Here is a 19,770-nt window from a genome sequence, read left to right as displayed (position 1 = left end):
GCAAGGAACACTCTTAAGTCTCCCATGGCTCTGTCTTCTGCCCCATTGCCCACTTCAGGATGGCTGAGGAGAGCAGAGCCTTCCTGCTGAGGTTGAAGGCCAGAGGGAAGGAACAAGGGATGCAACATTCAGAACTGAGGCAGAAAAAAAAAATGGCCTGAGAAGGAAGGCAAGGTTGAGCTGAGAGACGGAGGGGTAGAGAGCCGGAGATATAAAGGGGAGGTAGTCCAGGGTCCCACTGACAACATCTCCTCTCAAGGAGACACTGTCAGCCAGTTTTCTTGGGGGGCTGGGGGGGGAAACGGGAGGGCCTGGGAGGTGGGGGTGCCACACCAGGACTGACTGGCAGGCTACAATGGTGGGTCCCCCTGCTGTTGGCAGAGCAAGCTCTGGAGGCAGGGGGCAGGAGGCTAAGTCCCCCAGAGACTAATGCTGGGTAAGCACTTGGGGGTGCTCACAGCACCCCAGAGCTGCAGGAACATTCTCTTCCCCTCCTTCTGAGCTTCCTCTTCTCTCTTTGGCAGGGTCTGTGCTGTCCTGTCCCTGGAACAGGCAGCCTGTTCGAGCCTCCACACACCAGACCCCCCCCCCCTCCCTCCTTCCTGCCTCCTTCCTCAGCGCCTCCCTGTCCAACCTCCGAGGAAAGTTTTGTATTTTTCCAATGAGCCAGCTCTGCAGGCTGCGTCTCTTTCACCCTTCAAGTGTCCCCTCTGCAGGAAGGCTGTTTCCCTCAGGCAGGGCCATGCGATAGTGGAGCCTCCTGAAACCCTCCCCACACTCACTCTTTACTCCCAGCCCCATGCCTCAGCCATCACTAGGGGAAACTGAGACCTAGAGAGGATGAGGGACTTGTCCAAGTTCCGTCACAAGAAGCTGGAGCAGGGGCAGAAAAGCAGGAGAACTGGGCTGGGGAGGACCCCTGAGTCTAGGAGAGTCTGCTACCCCACACACCTCCTACCCCCACGCCCCCTGCCCGAGTTCCTTCATCTGCAGTGTGAGTCTGCCATTGAATTAGCAATCCTTTTCCAAGGCCCAGGAGCTGGAGGAGGAGAAGGGATGCAGGGTGGTGTGGAGCTCCCTGACAAAAGAGGACTGCGGCCCTGAGCAGGCATGGAGGAAGCTGGCTTCTCCCTGAGTGTGTGAAGCCACAGGGTTGAGGCCCCTGGAGGAGCTGTCCAGGGTGCTGGCCAGGAATAGCTACCCCTCTGTCTTCCCATCCTGGATAAGGGGACAGGAAGAAAGTCAGTGGGGGGGAGCGGAGTGGGGGTGCCAGGGGCAGGAAGCAGGTATGTGGGTGGAGCACTGGATGAGAGTCAGAGCCCCCCCAGCCTTGAGTTTAGATGTCCCCTCAGCTGAGCAGGTGTCTCTAGCTGGTCTGTGTCCACAGAACACCAGATGGAGGTAACAACTGCCTCCCCACCCACTGTGTGAGGGGCAAGTGATCCAGCCCCTCTGCCCACTGCCCCATCCTCACCACACACCCAGCAGAACTGAGTGGTAGCTGCTATTCCTCCCAGGTTGGTGAGGAGGAGTGGCTAAACCTGTGACTGTGTCATTCTGCCCCACTTAAGAGTGCCCATACGTTCCCACTGCCTGCCGCCACCCCCTGACCAGCTGACAAATGCCCACTCCATGTAAACTCAAGGCCTATAAACTGAGTGTTGCTTCAGTCTTGGTTCAGCCTGAGCCTGGTGCTTCTGCCTCCAGGAAGACTTCCGGACCATCCAATGTGTTGTGAACTAAGTACTGCGTTCTGTCCTTCCTTGTCTGAGTCCTGCCCAGAGCCCCAGCTCAATACCTCCTGAGAGCCAGTGTATGAATATAGATGCGCAGGAGTGTGTGTGTGTGTGTGTGTGTGTGTGTGTGTGTGTGTGTGTGTGTGTGTGTGTGTGTTGGGGGAGGGGGTCCTCCCTGATCTGTCCAGCTAGGTGTGCCCTCACTCACCAATCCTGGGTTTGCTGCAAGGGAGTAGACAAGCCCCCCTGGTCCTCACCCCAAGGAGGACCCACTTGGGAGTTACAGGTGCCCTTACCCCACAGGAGTGCTAGATCAGCAGCCCAGAGAGGCAGAGGCGAGTGGACATGAAAGGTGCATGAAGGTGATTTTGGTGAAGAGGGGATGGCCAGAGGTGGGTAATGGGTCTGTGGACGCAGCATCTGGTGGGGAGGAGCGAGAAGGAGGACCTGAGTGTGGACAGTGCTGAGACCTTCTCGAGGCTGAATGGCCATGGCCTCCAGTCTGGACAAGAGATCTGGGGGGAGACAGGGAGCAGAGCAGGACAGGCAGGGGTGTATGTGTAGGAGGCCAGGGAGTAATAAGGACAGGACCCCCAAGAATAGCCTGGAACCTTCCTGGTGGGTAGGAGCTTTGGTCGCCCCCTCCTCTCTGCCCCACTGGGCCCTGAGCCAAACCAAGTGCCAGCCTCACCCCACTACCACCCCATCAGCAGATGCCCTGGGGCCCCAGGTTGCACTGCAAGAAACCATGAATGGCCAACCCCCAAGCCAGGCAGGGGCTTGCTCTCTGCCAGCTCTCCCTGACCAGATGTCCCCCACCCAGCACCGGGGGTTGAGGAGCCCATGCCAGGGAGGGGGCTTCCTGCTGCTCTCCCAGGCCTCATTTAGACCTGGCAGCAGCCTTGCATGCTCAGCTCACTTCCGCCTCCATAAAAGGAGAGCTGCTGAGAATAGCTTCGCGTGACGAGGCAGGAGCTCCCCCGCAGCAGACTCTTCACCACGCCTGCCTGCGCGGACAAGCGGGAAGGAGGAGGACCCTGCCCCACACCCCCTGCCTGCCGGAAATGGAGGTCTGGGTCTCGCTGCCCCTGCCACTGGCCTGCTGGGTGAGTTGGGCCAACAACCACTGTGCCTGGCCCTCTAGGCCTTGTGTAACTGCGATGGCTGGAGGGGGCTGGGGGTGACTGGGGACACTGAATCCTAGAGCACATGAGCTTGCACCCATGACCCCTCAGCAACCTCACAGCCCCAGGGACCTTCTATGGTCAAAGGCCACCAGGCAGAGTGGACAAGATGGAGACAGCTGTGGCTTGGCACCACTGTCCAAGGGAGGTAGGCTTCAGGGCTGTGTTGAGGAGCCTCGGCACTGGGAACAAAGGGGCCCCAGGGCTAGACCCTTCCCCTCCAGTTCCTCCTCAGTTCCTCTGCCAGCTACCCCCCCTCCCGTGAGGCCCAGCTCCTGACTGTCTGTGCCCACTCCTGCAGGCACCCTGGCCGAGTTGGGGCCTCTGTCCTGGGCTTCTGCCCTGGACATCCTGCTTTCCAGGGTGCCATGGATACCCCAGGGGGGGGTCATCTTCTCCCCCAGCCCAGCCTCGCCCCACCCCATACAAAGCATGAACCAGGAATGAACTGGCCTCCTGGCCCTGGCTAAGCCTGATGTCTCTCAGCCGTCACCAAACTGCTCCCCTGGGAAGGCATCTGTTCTTTTGGCATCACCAGTGTGCCCCGAACCAGCCTTTGAGGGCAGGCATCCATCTTCTTTCTTCAAAGCAGGCAGTGAGGGCAGGAGTTCAGAGCTGGGGGTGGGGGCTGCCTAACGTCTACACCCAGCCATCTCTCTGAGATCTTTCCACACTTTCCCTGCCCACAGGCCTCCAGTCCACCAGCCCACATCTGTGGACATCCTTACCCAGACGGTGCCACCTCCACCTCTAGATTCTCCTGCCTACAACCACAGAGACACAGCCTCCTGTTTCTGCCTCCTCGCACGGGCCAGCCAAGGACACCGAGGCCAAGAAAGGTATGAGTTGGCTAGTCTCCCCTCCACTGGGGGAGTTTCCCAACCCTCTCCTTTATGAGCCCCTTAATTTCTCCACCCTCGGGCATTCCCCAGGCCCCATGTGCTCTCATGGTGACACCTGGAGACCTGGGATGCCCCTGACAGGGTGTGAGTGGGGCCTGGCAAGGTGGAGAGTCTCCAGGAGGGGGATCAAACATCCCTATACACTGGCTCTGATTCTGGAAGTCTGAGATAGAGGTCCTGGAGCAGATGGGGGAGGTGATGTGCATTCCCAGGAAGGCCACCTCCAAGCCTATCCCCCCTCAACATAGACTAGCTCAGAGACCCTCTGAGCCCTGAGCCCTGCCCCCTAGGATGGCTGAGGTGGTACTCACTAGAGCTGCCCCTGAGGCTGCAAAGCCATGATCCACAGCACTGTTGTTTCCATAGTAGTAGGAGCCCCTACAGTTCCCTGCCCCATCACAAGCTGAGACGATATGGCATGGGCTCCAGATTCAGCCTGACCATTGCCCAGTTCACCCAATCCTTGAAACTAAGCAGACATGACATCTTTTGACTTTGTTTTTAATTTTTTATTCTTTCTTTATTTATTGGCTAGAGACAGCCAGAAACTGAGAGGTAAGGGCGAGATAGAAAGAGAGACACCGGGAGTCGGGTGGTAGCACAGCGGGTTAAGCACAGGTGGCAGAAAGTGCAAGGACTGGCATAACGATCCTGGTTCGAGCCCCCGGCTCCCCACCTACAGGGGAGACACTTCACAAGTGGTGAAGCAGGTCTGCAGGTGTCTGTCTTTCTCTCCCTCTCTGTCTTCCCCTCCTCTCTCCATTTCTCTCTGTCTTATTGAACAACAACAACATCAATAACTACAACAATAAAACAACAAGGGCAACTAAAGGGAATAAATTAATAAATATTAAAAATAAATCTTTAAAAACAAAAATAAAGGGAGCTGGGTGGTGGTGCACCTGGTTGAACACCCATGTTACAATGCACAAGGACCCAGGTTCGAGCCCCTGATCCCCACCTGCAGGGGGAAGCTTCACAAGTGGTGAAGCAGGGCTGCAGGTGTCTCTCTGTCTCTCTCCCTCTCTATCAACCCCTTCCCTCTCAATTTCTGGCTGTCTCTATCCAATAAACAAATAAAAACAACAAAAAAATTAGAATAAATAAATAAATAAATAAAAGGAGAGACGCCTGCAGCCCTACTTCACCATTTGCAAAACTTTCCCCCTGCAGTTGGGAAGCAGGGACTTGAACTTGGGTCCTTGCGCATTGCACATTGCACCATGGCCTGCCAGTCCCACCAGCATCCCCCCACCTCACCAGTGTCACCAGCACCTCCCAGCACCTCCCTTATGCCACTTCCTTTATTTTCATTTATGTATTTATTTATTTATCTTTATTGGGGGATTAATGGTTTGCAGTCAACAGTAAAATGTAATCGTTTGTACATGTGTAACATTTCCCAGTTTTCCACATTTCCATTCAGCCCCTCTAGGCCCTCCTCTGCCATCATGTTCCAGGACCTGAACCCTCCCCCCAACCCCAGAGTCTTTTCAATACACCAAACCCAGTCCAAGTTCTGATTTGTGTTTTCTTATTGTTCAACTTCTTTCTGTCATCATCATCATCGTTGATTTAATCATGATAGACTGGATTGTGGGGTAGGAGGGGTACAATTCCTTACAATTCCCAGCACCAGAGTTCTGTATCCCCTCCCCACCACTGGAAGTTACCCTATTCTGTATCCCTCTGGGAATATGGACCAAAGGTCTCTATGGGGTGCAGAAGGTCAGAGGTCTGGCCTCTGTAATTGCTTCTCCGCTGGACATGGATGTCGGCAAGTTGTTTGTTTATTGCTAGCAACATTATTACAGGAGTTCAGTGTTTGGTGACTCCACTGTTCCTGAGGCCACTTGTTTTTGATAGAGAGTGAAACACAGAGATAGACAGACAGACAGACCGACAGACAGAGTGCAGAGGAGGCACCCACAGGGCTGCTGTATACTTGTGGGGACTAGGGTCTTGAACCCAGGTCTTCACCATGGTAACATGTGAGCTCTACTGGGAGTGCCACCAGCTGACTTCAACCACCACCTTTATTATCCATGGACCCACCCTCCTCTCTCCACATGGAGCAGATACACCAGAATTAAGGACTGAGGGGGCCCCTCAGGAACCCTCTGGGGATAAAGCCCATAGGCAGAAGGATAAGATCAGACCCAAGGCCCAGGTGGACTACTTCTCAGCCAGGGGACAGATCTGCCACCCAAAGAGGGCTCAGGGGACCAGGCAGTGGTGCACCTGGTTGTGCATACATGTTGTTACTGTGTTTAAGGACCTGAGTTCAGAATCCCAGTCCCTGAGGAGTGAGGGAGAAGCTTCACAAGCAGTGAAGCAGGGCTGCGGGTGTCTCTCTCCCTCTCTATCTCAATTTTTCTCTACCTTATCAACTATAAAATAAATAAAAACAAAGCAAAAAAGGGGGGAATAAAGTGAGCTCAGCTCAGATCCCAGCAGGGCCCAGGCTTGGACAGTCTGTCCTTCTGCCCTGAACAGTGGGCACACTAAGCTGTGGTGTTCTTCTCACTCTCTGCCTCCTGCCCAGGAGGTAATCTGTGGACGAACACATCCTCCAGTCCAGCTGTGCAGAGAAGGCAGCAGCACCGTGTCCCGTGAGGCCCCCAGACCAATGGTCCAGGGAGGCTGCACCTGCAGCAGTGATGGAGGGTCTGGGGCCAGGCCACAGCCTCCACAGGGCACGTCCAGAGGAGGAGCTTCCCCACAGACCACTTCTGCCTCAGGGGGTGGAGGAACACAGGGCCTCTGTGGATGGTCAGCTAAGTCCATCTTAGGAGGAACCCCCAGTCCATGCAGCCCCCTCACCCCCGACAGTCACCGCTGTCGTCCTTGCTATCACCACTCTGGGCCCTGTGCTGGTTGTCTGATGCCAACACCACCAGTTCTAGCAGCGACGCTCAAGTTCTCAGAGATCCTCCCCACTCTGTCGACCTCACCACCATCAGCGCAACCAGGGACAGGCTTCTGAGGAGCAAGGTAGTCAGTGTGACCAAGCGTGGGAAGTGGGACAGTGAGACACTGAGAGTGTCTGTCACAGGGTTCCTCTACGCTGGGGCAAGAGTCAAGAGTCAAGGCCATGGCAGGGGGGGCCAGAAAGAACAGAGGCCCAGGGTCAGAGGTGGGCTGGTCCTGGAGGACAAGTCCAAAGGGAGCAGAGCACTGTGTCTGGCAAGCTCAGTGTCCACACTATCATTTTTGTTTGAAAGACATTTCCCATTCCCATTCTCTCTCTCTCTCTCTCTCTCTCTCTCTCTCTCGCCTCCAGTTGCTGAGGCTTGGAGTCAGCACTGTCAATCCACCACTCCTTGCAACTTTCTTTCTTTCTTTCTTTCTTTCTTTCTTTCTCTCTCTCTTTCTTTCTTTCCTTCTTTTTTTTCTAATTTTTTTATTAGATAGGACAGAGAGAAATTGAAAGAAAATAGGGAGATAGAGAGGAAGAGAGAAAGAAAGACACCTGCAAACCTGATTCATTGCTCATGGAGCAGACCTCCTGCAGGTGGGGAGCTGGGGCTTGAACCCAGGTCCTTGCACTTGGTGATACTTGTGATTAACTGGGTACACCCACTCCCCCCCATTTCTTTTCTGTTAGACTCAGCATCTACTGGGAACTCAGAGAGTCTTGGCGAAATGCAAATGGGTGGGTGATAAGGAGAGGCTCTCAGCAGATCTGGGGGTGCTGAGGATCACAGAGGTCGAAGACTGGAGGATGACTGCTCAGCCCAGGAGGGGACCACCCTGAGGAATCTCCAGGTGACCAAGCTAGAAGCCACAGCCAAGGCCAATTCCGGGGAAAGAAGCACCAAGGCCTGCACACACCTGGAGGGAGGCAGTGCCCTGAGCCTAAGCCACCTTCTGTAGCCCAATCTGCCCCTGCAGTGGTTCTCTGCTCCCTCAAAGCAAGCCTGGCACTCAGCCTTCTGCTGGCATGTGCTCCCCACTGGGTGAGAGAAGCTGATAGCATCCCCCCCGGGGGGGGGGGTGAGCTGCTGAATCACTGCACAGACGTCATTGGGCCTGGGTCCCAGGCTGCAGTCCAGATTGGGAGACAGAGTTCTCACTTCTGCCTTTCTCTCTCAGAGCTCCTTCCCCAGGGAGGCCCACTTCCTGGCTTCCCACAGAAGAAGGCTGCAAGGACTGCTGAAGCCTGTTCCGCTGAAGACCTGGCTACGTGCACACACCCTCCACTCCCCACTGGGTGAGGGAGCACCTGGTCAGAATGGTTACATTCACAGCTGTGAAGGACCCTAAGAGCCACGTCACTGAATGAGAGCACCGTGCACATCGAAGTGTTAGGAGAGGTGGAGCTTCCCCTCCTGAGTGGTTTACCAAGCTGTTGTCAGGACCCTGACCCTGTCACTGTGAGCAGGGTCAGGTCAGGGTCAGTGTGAACAGGGTCAGAGTGAGAACAGGATCAGGGTCAGAGTGTGAGCAGAGTCAGGGTCAGAGTGTGAGCAGGGTCAGGGTCAGAGTGTGAGCAGGGTCAGGGTCAGAGTGTGAGCAGGGTCAGGGTCAGAGTGTGAGCAGGGTCAGGGTCAGAGTGTGAGCAGGGTCAGGGTCAGAGTGTGATTAGGGTCAGGGTCAGAGTGTGAGCAAGGTCAGGGTCAGAGTGTGAGCAGGGTCAAGGTCAGAGTATGATTAGGGTCAGGATCAGAGTGTGAACAGGGACAGGGTCAGAGTGTGAGAAGAGTCAGGGTCATTGTGTGAACAGGGTTGGGGTCAGAGTGTGAGAAGGGTCAGGGCCTGTGTGAGCAGGGTCAAGGTCAGAGTGTGAGCAGGGTCATGGTCAGAATGTAAGCAGGCTCAGAGTGTTAGCAGGGTCAAGGTCAGAGTGTGAAAAGGGTCAAGGTCAGAGTGTGAGTAGGGTCAGGGTCAGAGTGTGAGTAGAGTCAGGATCAGAGTGTGACCAGAGTCAGGATCAGAGTGTGAGCAGGGTCAGAGTACGAACAGGGTTGGTGTCACAGTGTGGCCCGGGTGAGAGCTCAGTGTGTGACCAGAGTCAGTGTGTGATCCTGATCTAGGTCAATGTGTGGCCCGGCTGGGTTGTGGGCCCTCCTGTCTTGCTCTGAGGAAAGTGTAATGGGCTCCAGGTTTAACTGATTGTCATTCTCCACACTCACTACTGTGCTGTGAGACATCACATTGTCTCTTTTGTCTGCAGCCCCGCCTCCACTTACTCTACCTGTTTCTGTGTGTCTTGAAGCCCACCTGCTATGTGCTGGGTGTGTGTGTAGACTTCCTGATGAATCACCCTGCCTAGGCCCCTAGTAGCCCAGAGCCCCTGTGAGATCTGGGGCACCGCGTGGGCCCTGAGGTTCCCTGTGGCCAGGAAATAATTGGCGTGCATTCTGTTCCCACAGGGCTGGGCCTGAGCAGGACTGGGGGGGGGGAGAGGCAGTAGGGAGGGGAAAAGAGGTTCTGGGGGAGTGGGGAAAGCAGCAGGGTCAGGAATACTCTCGTGTCCTGGGCTCATGTGCCAGCTCTCACCTAGACACACCTGCCCACTCTGATACATTCTTTTTTTTTTTTTTTACTTTCTTTCTTTCTATTTTATTTGATAGGACAGAGAGAAATTGAGAGGGGATGGGTGACAGTGATGAAGAGAGGAAGAGAGATATCTGCAGACCTGCTTCACTATTCATGAAGTGTCCCCCCTGCAGGTGGGGAGAGGGGGCTGGAACCCAGATCCTTACGCATGATGATGTGTGGGCTTAACTGGGTGCACCACCGCCTGCCTCTGCCCCAGATACACTTCTGACTCTTGTGATGTTATTCAGCCACGGCGCAGGTGACACAGGGTCCCAAAGAATCACTCAGAGAGAGACGCTGTGTGTCTGAGTGAGACCCTGAAAGTGATTCCACTGAGCGTGCACCCCCGTAGGAGGGGAAACGAACAATGGAGTATTCCCTTAAGGGTCGGAATCCTTTCACAGCAAGTTTTGCAACCGTTCAACAATTCCAGTTTATAAAGGGATTAATTCCGCCGGAAGTAGGACAAACAGTTATATGTCAGAAACCAACTCTAGGACACAGGATCTACGATGACTGAGAGCCTTACCCATTCTGGACCTGAACTCAGCATCTACAACGGCCACGGTCAGTAAGTTACCGATTCTCTACATCCATATCTGGAGTCAACTTATCCAGGGGCTTTTGCATGCTGGGTGCTTTTTCACATTAACCTTTCATGTTTGAGGAGCCTGCAGATTAACTTTACTGGGAACAGAGCCCTCCAAGTGCTGGGTGACGTGATAAATATTTATCAGGTCTGAAATCAGCAAATACCTGGCTCGATTGTGCTGCTACTGTAATCACCTGACTTTAGGCCACACACACACACACACACACACACACACACACACACACACACACACACACACACACACACACACACACACACCCACCCACCCACCCTTACCCATCTTCCTGCTGGTTTGGGAGATTTGCCGCTGGGGTCGTCTGCATTCCCTTGTGCGTCCAGTAGAGGGTGCTGTGCAAGCCTGTTAATGAAATGGGAAAGCCCCATCCCCCTGCCAGTCCTTGGGTGTGGGGATGCAGGAGTGGGGGTTGGCTGTCACTCACAGCATCAACATCTGCCTTCTTGTCCCTGGTCTGGGCTCTGTCCTTGGAAAGGCTGTGATACAGAGGTGACAGCCACAACCTGGCCTCTGCTGTAAGATGCAGACACCAGGAGCCACTGAGGTCCCCACCCCTTGGCAGGCCACAGGGAGAAAGGTAGGAGGACACCCTGTGTCCAAGGTCAGGGTCGGATGGGTTTTGGCATCGCTGTGACCCCACTGAGCCTTTTGGTCTCTGCTTGGTGACCCTCCTGGACCAGGTAGGTGTGAGGCTGCAGGAACAGTCCTGGCTGACAGAACAGCCCCCAGGCTGTTCACTTCCAAAGCTTTGTGCCAATGAGGAGCTGGTAGGGGCTGCAGGTGGCCAGGCTATACAGGCACCATCCCTCCAGCTGGGATGGAGGCCTCACCAGTAGTCCTGCCACTGGGTCTTGTTCTCCCCATGAGCAGAGGTGGACAGAGGAGGACACTCCCTGCCCCCCCTTTCTAGGAGTGGGGGCTTCTGACAGCTTTCTTCCCAGTCCTAGGTCCAGTGTCGTGTTTTGGAGCTCTGTGACCTCATGCAAGGCCCTAGTCTCTCTGTTCCTGGAAGTATGGAAGGTCCTGTCCAGAAGGGGGTGTGTCCGTGCACATGGAAAAGTTGGCAGAAGGAGGGGAGAAGGGGCAGGAGAAGTCTGGGGGCCACAGGAAGACCAGAGGTCATGCAGTCCAGCATCCAGCCCCAGGAAGACTCTTTGGCCTCAGGCTGCCAGTTGCCCACAGAGCACTGAAGCCCATGCCAGGCTCTGCTTATTTGGGACTATGCCACCCATACACATACACACACACACACACACACACACACACACACACACACACCCCTAATTACCAGGGTTCCTCATCACAGACCCCCTGTATGCACCCCATAACAGTTGAGGGACTGCATCCTAGCACCTCAACCACCTGGAGACTGACTCCCAGAAGCTGGGTTTGATTTTTCCTCTTCCTATCCCTCTCTCCATCCCCTCCCTTCATCTCCCCATTCCTTCCCCCATCCCTCTCCCTGCCCCTCAGCCATGGCCCCTCCCCTGTGCTGTCAGGAGTGGCAGGCGACACTCTAAGTGGTTGCCACCACTGTTTCACTGCTGACTCACCTCCCAGGTACAACCAAGCCTCCTGCTCAGCGGAAACAGGCCTTTGTGCCTCAGAGCACAGTGCGTCATGTACCCACCTGGCATCCGGACCCCGCCTGGCAGCAGTAAGAGGATGCCCAGCTCTGAGAGCCCAGGTGTGTGTCCTTGGGGAACAGGAAGAGCCTATGCACACACACACATACACACACACACACACACACACACACACACACACACACACACATTGTGATCCCTGACCTGGATGCCCCCCCTACACACACACACGTAAAACACTGACAGTTTGGATGGTCTGACCCTCAGTGGTTCACTCTAATCTATTACAAGCAGCCTTTTTCCCAGATGGATACTTAAATCAGGGGCAGGTTTTCAAATCAAGGTCCCCTACCACTTGCTGAAAAGTGGGGGCGGGGGGCTTGAGGAATCTCTCTCTCTCTCTCTCTCTCTCTCTCTCTCTCTCTCTCTCACACACACACACACACACACACACACACACGGGTCTGAGTCTGCAGGCAAATAGCCCCTCTGTGCCCAAAGGCCTACATAACCCAGTGGCAGCCTGGAGTGGGGGCAGCCCAGGACTGGCCTAGCAACCGGCCAACTAGGGCAGGACCTGGAGCTTATTGTGCCCTGCTCTGTCTTGCGTATCCCAGGTCTTTTCTGGAAGTGCAGTCTCCTCCTCCAATTCTCACCCCTTGTTGGCTGCCTGGAAGCTTTGACAAGGTCACGAGGCTGGTGGCGGTGAGAGCACAGCTCAAGGGGGTGGTGGGTGCAGACATACTCTGTGGCCTGCTCACACGCACACCAGTCTGCTCCTACTGACACCCCCTTGGGGATAGGCCAACCACCTCTGATCTTGGGGTGGGAGGCACTGGGCCAGGCAAGCAGGGGAGATGCAATGTCCCCACCCAGGCTCAGCTCACCTGAAGGTGATAGGAGGCTGGACATAGGAGGGTCCAACCTTTTCCCCGGCCTGTAGTCCAGTGGACCACCCAGACACACAGGAGGTGCTCAGTCAGCTGTCAGCAGCAGTAGGGGGCAAGTGGCATGGAGGATCTGGACAGAGGGGGCAGCAGGGGTGCTGGGCACTGCAAGGGCAGTCCAAGGTCATGGCAGGTGAGTGAAGAGGGGTAGATCTGGGATCTGCTTTCCGAAGTTCTCCTGAGTCACAGTGCTGGTGGTGCTCAGAGCCCCTGCCCTGGGGGCCCCACTCTACCCTCCAGGGGAGGAAAGCCTTCTCCCCTGCCTGCCCCATGCGAGCACTCAACAACTGACCCACACAGTCCAGAGCCTCCATCAGAGGTGTCCAGTGCAGGCCGGGGGGGGGGGGCGGAGACACTGGCAGGAAGGAAACAGGCCATGCCACCTCCACCTTGGCAGTCAGCAATCAGGTGGGCAGCTAGACCTGAAGAGACCCCACCACCACCACCACCACCACCAAGCATGTGCAGGGTGTAAGGTGCTGTTTTAGGAACTGCACAGAACCCTAGCTCTGTGGAGCTCCTGGCCATTACATGTTGGCCCCTAAGTCCCTCCTGCTGAATAATGCTCAGAGTTCCCTTTTTTTTAAGACTTTTTAAAATCTATTTATTTATTTTCTTTATTTGTTATTGGATAGAGACAGAGAGATTGAGAGAGAAGGAGGAAATACAGAGGAAGAGAGACAGAGAGACACCTGCAGACCTGCTTGACTGCCTGTGAAGGGGACTCCCCTGCAGGTGGGAAGCCGGGGCTCGAACCGGGATCCTTAAGCCGGTGGTCCTCGCACTTTGCATCACGTGCGCTTAGCCGACTGCACCACTGCCCGACTCCCCTCAGAGTTCCTGTTCACAGGGCGACCCCCTTCTTCCTAGGTGGACTGGTCTGGAGAGACACCTGAAGGGGGAAGTTCAGGAAGAGAGGAAACTCCAACTTGAAGCTGCGGCGACTTGCTCGGCCTCTCAGGGGCTCAGTACCCCACTCTGAAGTGGAGAGTTCGATAGACTATTCAGGGGTGAGGCTACAGCTGATAAAGATATGTCGTAAACTCTTACTCTAGGTGTGGGAAAGACATGCCTCCAGATGTCCTTGGGAGTAAGGGGGGCCTGGTCCAATAAGGAAGGAGGGGACCAAGTCATACAGGTTACTCAGTACAGGAGGGACAGATGGACAGACAGATGGGTGGTGAAAAGGATGGATTGATGGGTGGTAGGTAGATGAATAGCTGGATGGGTGGGGACTAATGGATCAGTGGGTGGGTGGATGGATGAAGAATGGAGGGATGGGGGATAAACAGCATAATGGTTCTGCAAAGAGACTCTCATGCTTGAGGTTCCAAAGTCCTAGGTTCAATCCCCTGCACCACCATAAACCAGAGCTGAGAAGTGCTCTGGTAAAAAAAAAAAAAAAAGGAAGAAAAAAATGAAGGGATAGACAGATGGCCCAGTGGGTTGGTAGAGAATGAAGGAACAGACAGAGAGGTAGAGAGCAAGATGGCAGCTGGATGGAAGGATGAATGAGTGGCTGAATGGGGGAGTGAATAGAAATGAAAGGGGGGCGGGTGACACATCTGACTGAGCACACACATTACAGTGCGCAAAGACCTGGATTCAAGTCCCAGGTCCCCACCTGCAGGGGGCAAGCTTCCCAAGTGGTGAAGTAGGGCTGCAGGTATCTCTCTCTCTCTCCCTCCCCTCTCAATTTCTCTCTCTAATAAATAAATAGAGATGAAGGAGTGGGTGGACGGACAGATGTGTGGGTGGGTGGGTACATGCATAAATGGATGGGTATTTGGGTAGGTGGTTCGAAGGGTGTATAGAGAGGTGGGTTGGTGGGTAGGTTCAGAGATGGGTGAATGATACTACAGATGTGCCCGAGGAAGACAGGTCTTGGCATCAGCTGAAATGCACATCTAAGTGACTGTAAAGGGCAAGCACTCCTGCCCGCCACCATCTACAAAATGAACATGTACGGCCAGAGCCCCGAACATGCAGGCAGGAGACTGAGAAAGCAGCCAAGACCCAGACCAGCACCCCACTCCTGGCTAGCACCCATCTCTCGCTGCCCCTCCCCTTCGTGAGGTCCAACAGTCAGTGGCTGGAAAGTACACTTCATCTGCCCACCTGTCACTTGCATTGACACCACAGAGGCCCATTCTGTCACGACAGCATCCCCAGGGTCTATACTCAGCAGGACTCAATAGGTGAGAAGAAAAGAATGGAGGGGGTCTGGGTGGTTACACACCGGGTTTAGTGCACATAGTACTGAGTGCAAGGACCCAAGCAAGGATCCTGGTTAAAGCCCCTGTTCCCCACCTGCAGCAGGGACACTTCACAAGTGGTGAGACAGGTCTGCAGGTGTCTTTTTCTTTTTTTTTCTTTGTCAGTGTCTCTCTTTTTCCCTCTCTATCTCCCCATCCTCTCTCAATTTCTCTCTGTCCTATCCAATAAAATGAAAACAAAAATGACCACCAGGAGCAGTGGACTCATAGAGCCAACACTGAACCCCAGCTACAACCCTGGAGGTAAGAAAGAGAAGGAAGGAAGGAAGGAAGGAAGGAAGGAAGGAAGGAAGGAAAAGAAAAAGAGAAAGAAAGAAAGGAAAGGAAAAAAAAGAATGAAGGAGTGGGTGGGTGGGAGGCCTGGTAGGTGCACCCCACACCTGCTCTGGGGCCTGACAAAGTTGTCTGGGTTTTCCAAGCTGAAACGGCCCTCACAGACCAAGCACCAGAACATGGAAAGGCCAGCCTGATGGAAGTGTTGACCAAGGACTGGTTCTCTCTGCCACCCTCTGTCTGTCTGTTCTGTCTGTCCACCCTCTGTCCTGTCCTCCCTATGAACCTGACCTCCCAACAGTAGCCCTGTATTTTCCAGACTCAGCTGTGGCTGGGTTCTGCAGGATGGGGAAAAGAGATGAGGGAAACAGTGTGTGTATAGGGGGGCACCCCCTAATATTTTACTTGCCTAATCTCTGTCGCTTTAAATAATGTCTTTAATTAAATAATGGGGCTCAATGAGAGCTGGTGCCCTAATTTTTTGGAGCCAAAAATAGGGGAGATTTACATGCACCCTCATTCGATGTAGCAACAAGGACGGGGGCGTATCTGAGGCAGGAAATCTTGCAGGGAACTAATGTCCTTCATTAAAACGTACTGCCTCATGGGAGAAATATGGCACAGGGGAAGCTTCAATGCTGTGGGCTCCCCACCCCCTTTTCCTTTCTACAAATGTCAGCCTGGAGTGCTGAAACCACAGTAAAATAAAGTAAGATTGGGGGGGCTGAGTGGTGACACACTCTGTTGAGTACATGTTACCAGGCACAAGGACCCAGGTTTGAGTCCTCGCTCCCCATCTGCAGGGGGATAGCTTCACAAGGGGTTGGAGCAGATCTACAGATATCTCTCTCTCTCTCTCTCTCTCTCTCTCTCTCTCTCCCTCCCTCCCTCCCCCCTCAATTTCTCTCTGTCTTATCCAATAAAATAAGGAAGGGAAAGAGGCTCACCTGTTTAAGTGCAGGTACTACCATTTGCAAGGACCTGGGTTCAAGCCCCCACCTCCCACCTACAGGAGGAGAGCTTCACAAGTGGTGAAGCAATGATGTCTCTCTCTCTCTCTCTCCCTCTCTTTCTGTTTCCCATACCCTCTCAATTTCTCTCTATCAAATAAAATAAAGTTTAAAAAACTTTTTAAAGGAAGGGAGGGGGGAAGGAGGGGGGAGATGGCTGGCAGAGTGGTGAACTCATAATGCCAGCACCAAGCCCCAGAGATAACCCTGGTGTTAATTAATAATAATATTAACAATAATAATTATTATTATTATATGAAACATGCCTGCCCCATTTGTTAAAAGGCTAAGTGACATACTCAAAGGGGACAGGTGGCACAGTAATGGCAGCGTAGCATGCAGTGGCCAAGGGGACATGCAGGTGAGCCAAGGGGACAGGTCACTTCCCCACACTGGTCCCACTGCTACCTTCCAGTCATGGGGCTCTTCCCACAGAGCTCAGGGCCATGTCTCACACATAGAGAACTGGCTTCCCAGTCAAGTCTCCACACCTGGGTTGTAGAGAGGCTGTCTTCCCATCTTTGTCTCCCCCTAGTGCCAGGCCTGAACTCGGCACCACAAAGCACAGATTGCCTCACCCTAGCAGACAGTGGCAGAGGGGCCTGTGAGACCCAGGTGGAGGACAGAGTGGGTACACAAACGGATAGAGAGAGAGAGAGAAGATGCCAGCCTTGGTGGTTGGAGAAGGGGGGCTCACCCTTGCCCTGACCCCCTGCCCCCTCAAGTGAACTGACCTCAGGCCCAAGTTCACTTGGAACCTGAGAAGTTAAGGAGAAGTTAAGTGAGGGTGGGTTGACCACCCTATGCAGGCGGCCCAGGTCAGAGGGCTGCCTGGTGCAGCTCCCTTCCCGGAGCCGGCTTCTTACTCCTGATGACAGACAGAAGAGAAGTGAGGACCACGGGCTTCCTTCATTCCACAAGTCCTGGGCAGCCATCTGAGTTAGGCCTGGCTGTGGGCTTCTCCTAGGGTGGGCACCCTCACCACTTCCGTGCTCCCAAGCCTGCTCTGGTAGCAGTTGGATCTTGCATCAGTGGTGACCAGGACATCTCCGAATGCTGCCCCATTGGGGTCATAGCTTTAGAGCTGGCCAGAGATTGTCAGTGCTCCTATCTCCAGCTGTTCCATGGATGGAGGTGGGTGGCATACCACTTCAGCAGGGGTTCCTAGCCCCCACCAACAACATGGGAAGAGTCAGGAAAAACTTAGGTGCTGAAGCAGCAATGAAAAGATGAGTTGGGTTGGGGGGGGTCAATCTGAAGACCACCGTCTTGCATCACTATGACCCCCGCCTGCTGGGCCATCTCCCACAGCCATCCCACTTTGGGGGGGTGCCACCCCCATCATCTCCTAACACTGCTATCCATGAGGCCCACCCGACTTCATCACCAAGGGGCTCCTCCACATTCTCCCAGGCTGGCGCCAAGCTCACGCCTCCGCAAAGCCCCCACACCCCTGTGCTGTCCCAGAGAGCTACACAGGACTCCCTGTGGCTCTGGCTATACCAATGGCTCCTGGAGGCTGAGCCTCACCCTGGGAAGCCCTGCCCACTAATCCGGCAGCTCCAGGACCTGAGACCTCAGTCAGTTAGCAGTGACCCTCAGAAGGCCGTGGGCCCTCCTCTTGAGTAGGCGGGACTACCCTGGGCTCCTGCCGGCTCTGAGTCTATGTTGGCTCAGTGAGCTACCCTTATCCCTGACAGGTGTTTCTCCAGGGCCCCAGCCTGATTGATCTCTCCACCTCCCCGGGATCGATGGGACCAAAAGTGGACAGGTGCAACCCAGGGCCCTCCTGGGCTTCCAGGTCCCCCAGCACTGAGCAGCCACAGCTGTGTTCCCCATTCCAAAGCTCTTGTTCACTGAGGCAGCACCGGGCTTTGTAAGAACCACCCTTCTCTTCCTAAGCATTCCTGAGCCAGCCCAGAGGTCTGGGGCCAGAACGGGATTGCCAGTGCTGAGCTCAGTCTCATGGATGGTGACTGGCATGAACTGAGAGTCAAGGTGTAGTGCCAGCTTGGTCAGCAAGGAGGTCCCAGAGAAGCATGGTGAGCCACCCAACCTAGTTTGTGCCCTCGCTTCGATGGGGCCCTGTGATGTTCCTTCAGGTGTCTCCTTCGATTCGAGGGCTTCTCAGCTTGCCCCACCTGCTCAGTTCCTTGAATACTGGCCATGGGAACAGCGAGGGCTCAGTGCTCCAGATGTCATGTGAGTTTCTGTTGTCATGAGGGCTGGGGCGGGAAAACTCCTAGGAGGCAGGGACCCCACCGGAAGAGTGGGACTGGAAGTGCTCCAGGTTATCCAGAGATGTGCCCCAAGAGCTCCAGGGCAGGACTCCTGAGAAAGGTCACTTCCCAATAGACCCATGTACCTGAAAATCTTGAGAGTCCCAAACCACTGGGCAAGCTAAGTATCCAAAATAGAGATGGCATGGGGGGGGGGGCTGGGTGGTAGCATGGCAGGTTAAGCACACATGGTGCAAAGCGCAAGGACCGACATAAGGATCCCAGTTCGAGACCCCGGCTCCCCACCTGCGGGGGGGGTGGGGGGGTGGTCACTTCACAAGTGGCGAAGCAAGTCTGCAGGTGTCTATCTTTCTGTCCCCCTCTCTGTCTTCCCCTCCTCTCCCAATTTTTCTCTGTCCTATCCAGCAATGACAACAAGAGCAACAAGAAAAATGGCCTCCAGGAGCAGTGGATTCATAGTGCAGGCACCGAGCCCCAGCAACAACCCTGGAGGCAAAAGAGAGAGAGCGAGATGGCATGGGACACCTTTGCCCCTTCCCTCCATCACCCTCAGGAAGATAAGCACAGCCCCGGGCCCTGGAGGAGGCCTGAGGGCGGTGTGCATAAATGTTTGTTGCCGCAGCTCGACTGTCCCTGTCTGTGCAGATGTAACCCCAAAGGTCCATGAGAAAGATTGCTTTGGGACTTAGGTCTGCTCCTGTATCCAACCTGTCATGGACAACAGACAGGGGCCAGGTGGAGACACCGGGGTCCTTTGGTGTATTCCTAGTGTCTCTGGTTTCGGTTTGTCCATTCACTTGTCTTCTTGTACATTTTTCCAATATAATATGCAAGTTTCTATAATGAGTTTGTGTTGCACTTTTTTATTACCCTAGTGGTTACACCCAAATTTCTATCCGAATCTACCTGAATGTGTTTACTCACTTGCTGTGAATAGAAATGTGACTCCTGACACCCTCTGCTGTGCTCCCGTATTCAGGCCACACGTGCCACAGCCACAGATGCGACCAACCTGGCAAAGCATGGTTGTACTTAATGCTCTCTGGACATACATGCCTTTTACAGGAGCTCAGAGACAAGGGGGGAGCAAGGAGCTATTTATAGCTTGTGTTAAATGAACTTTCCTAGGTATCATTTCTGCTCCTCGTTACAGTGGATCCACATCACCATCGGGACCATTTCCTTCACCCCAGTAAGTCTGCTTCCACGCTTCCTCTGTGTTATTATTGGCAAGCACATCTCATTTCCATGTGCTACAGACCCAATACGGTTGGTCTACCCATATTTTTATACATTTGCTTCTTAGATCAGAGAATATATACTTACAGTGTCTCATATTAGGACATAGTTTTTATCAGTGTCTTTTTTAAATGTGAATTCAGATATTTTGGGGGGCCACTTGCTTTCAGCCTGAGGAGTTTGAGTATTTATTGGAAGAGAGAT

General features: G+C 54.2%; 1 protein-coding gene across 1 annotated transcript; it reads left to right on the top strand.

The window, feature by feature from the left end:
* The first annotated feature begins 2,135 nt into the window (after positions 1-2,135).
* LOC132539842 (uncharacterized) lies at positions 2,136-19,208 on the top strand. The gene is made up of 7 exons (XM_060195773.1): positions 2,136-2,282; positions 2,691-2,842; positions 3,610-3,759; positions 10,937-11,006; positions 11,556-11,682; positions 18,190-18,289; positions 18,733-19,208. Exons 1-7 carry the CDS (start codon positions 2,136-2,138, stop codon positions 18,992-18,994), a joined length of 1,008 nt encoding a protein of 335 aa, XP_060051756.1. The 3' UTR covers positions 18,995-19,208.
* Positions 19,209-19,770: the final 562 nt, after the last annotated feature.

This window comes from Erinaceus europaeus, chromosome 8, assembly GCF_950295315.1.
Source record: "Erinaceus europaeus chromosome 8, mEriEur2.1, whole genome shotgun sequence".
Taxonomy (NCBI): domain Eukaryota; kingdom Metazoa; phylum Chordata; class Mammalia; order Eulipotyphla; family Erinaceidae; genus Erinaceus; species Erinaceus europaeus.
Note: the sequence above shows the minus strand (reverse complement) of the source record. Positions and strands in the feature narration are given on the sequence as shown.

Bases quoted from the DNA above. Each gene is read 5' to 3' on its own strand.
- LOC132539842 (XM_060195773.1), top strand. From the start codon at position 2,136: ATGGGTCTGTGGACGCAGCATCTGGTGGGGAGGAGCGAGAAGGAGGAC. The intron at 3,760-10,936 runs GTATGAGTTGGC...CTTTCTTCCCAG, and splicing joins GGACACCGAGGCCAAGAAAG to TCCTAGGTCCAGTGTCGTGT. The intron at 18,290-18,732 runs GTGAGTTTCTGT...TGTCCTATCCAG, and splicing joins CTCAGTGCTCCAGATGTCAT to CAATGACAACAAGAGCAACA.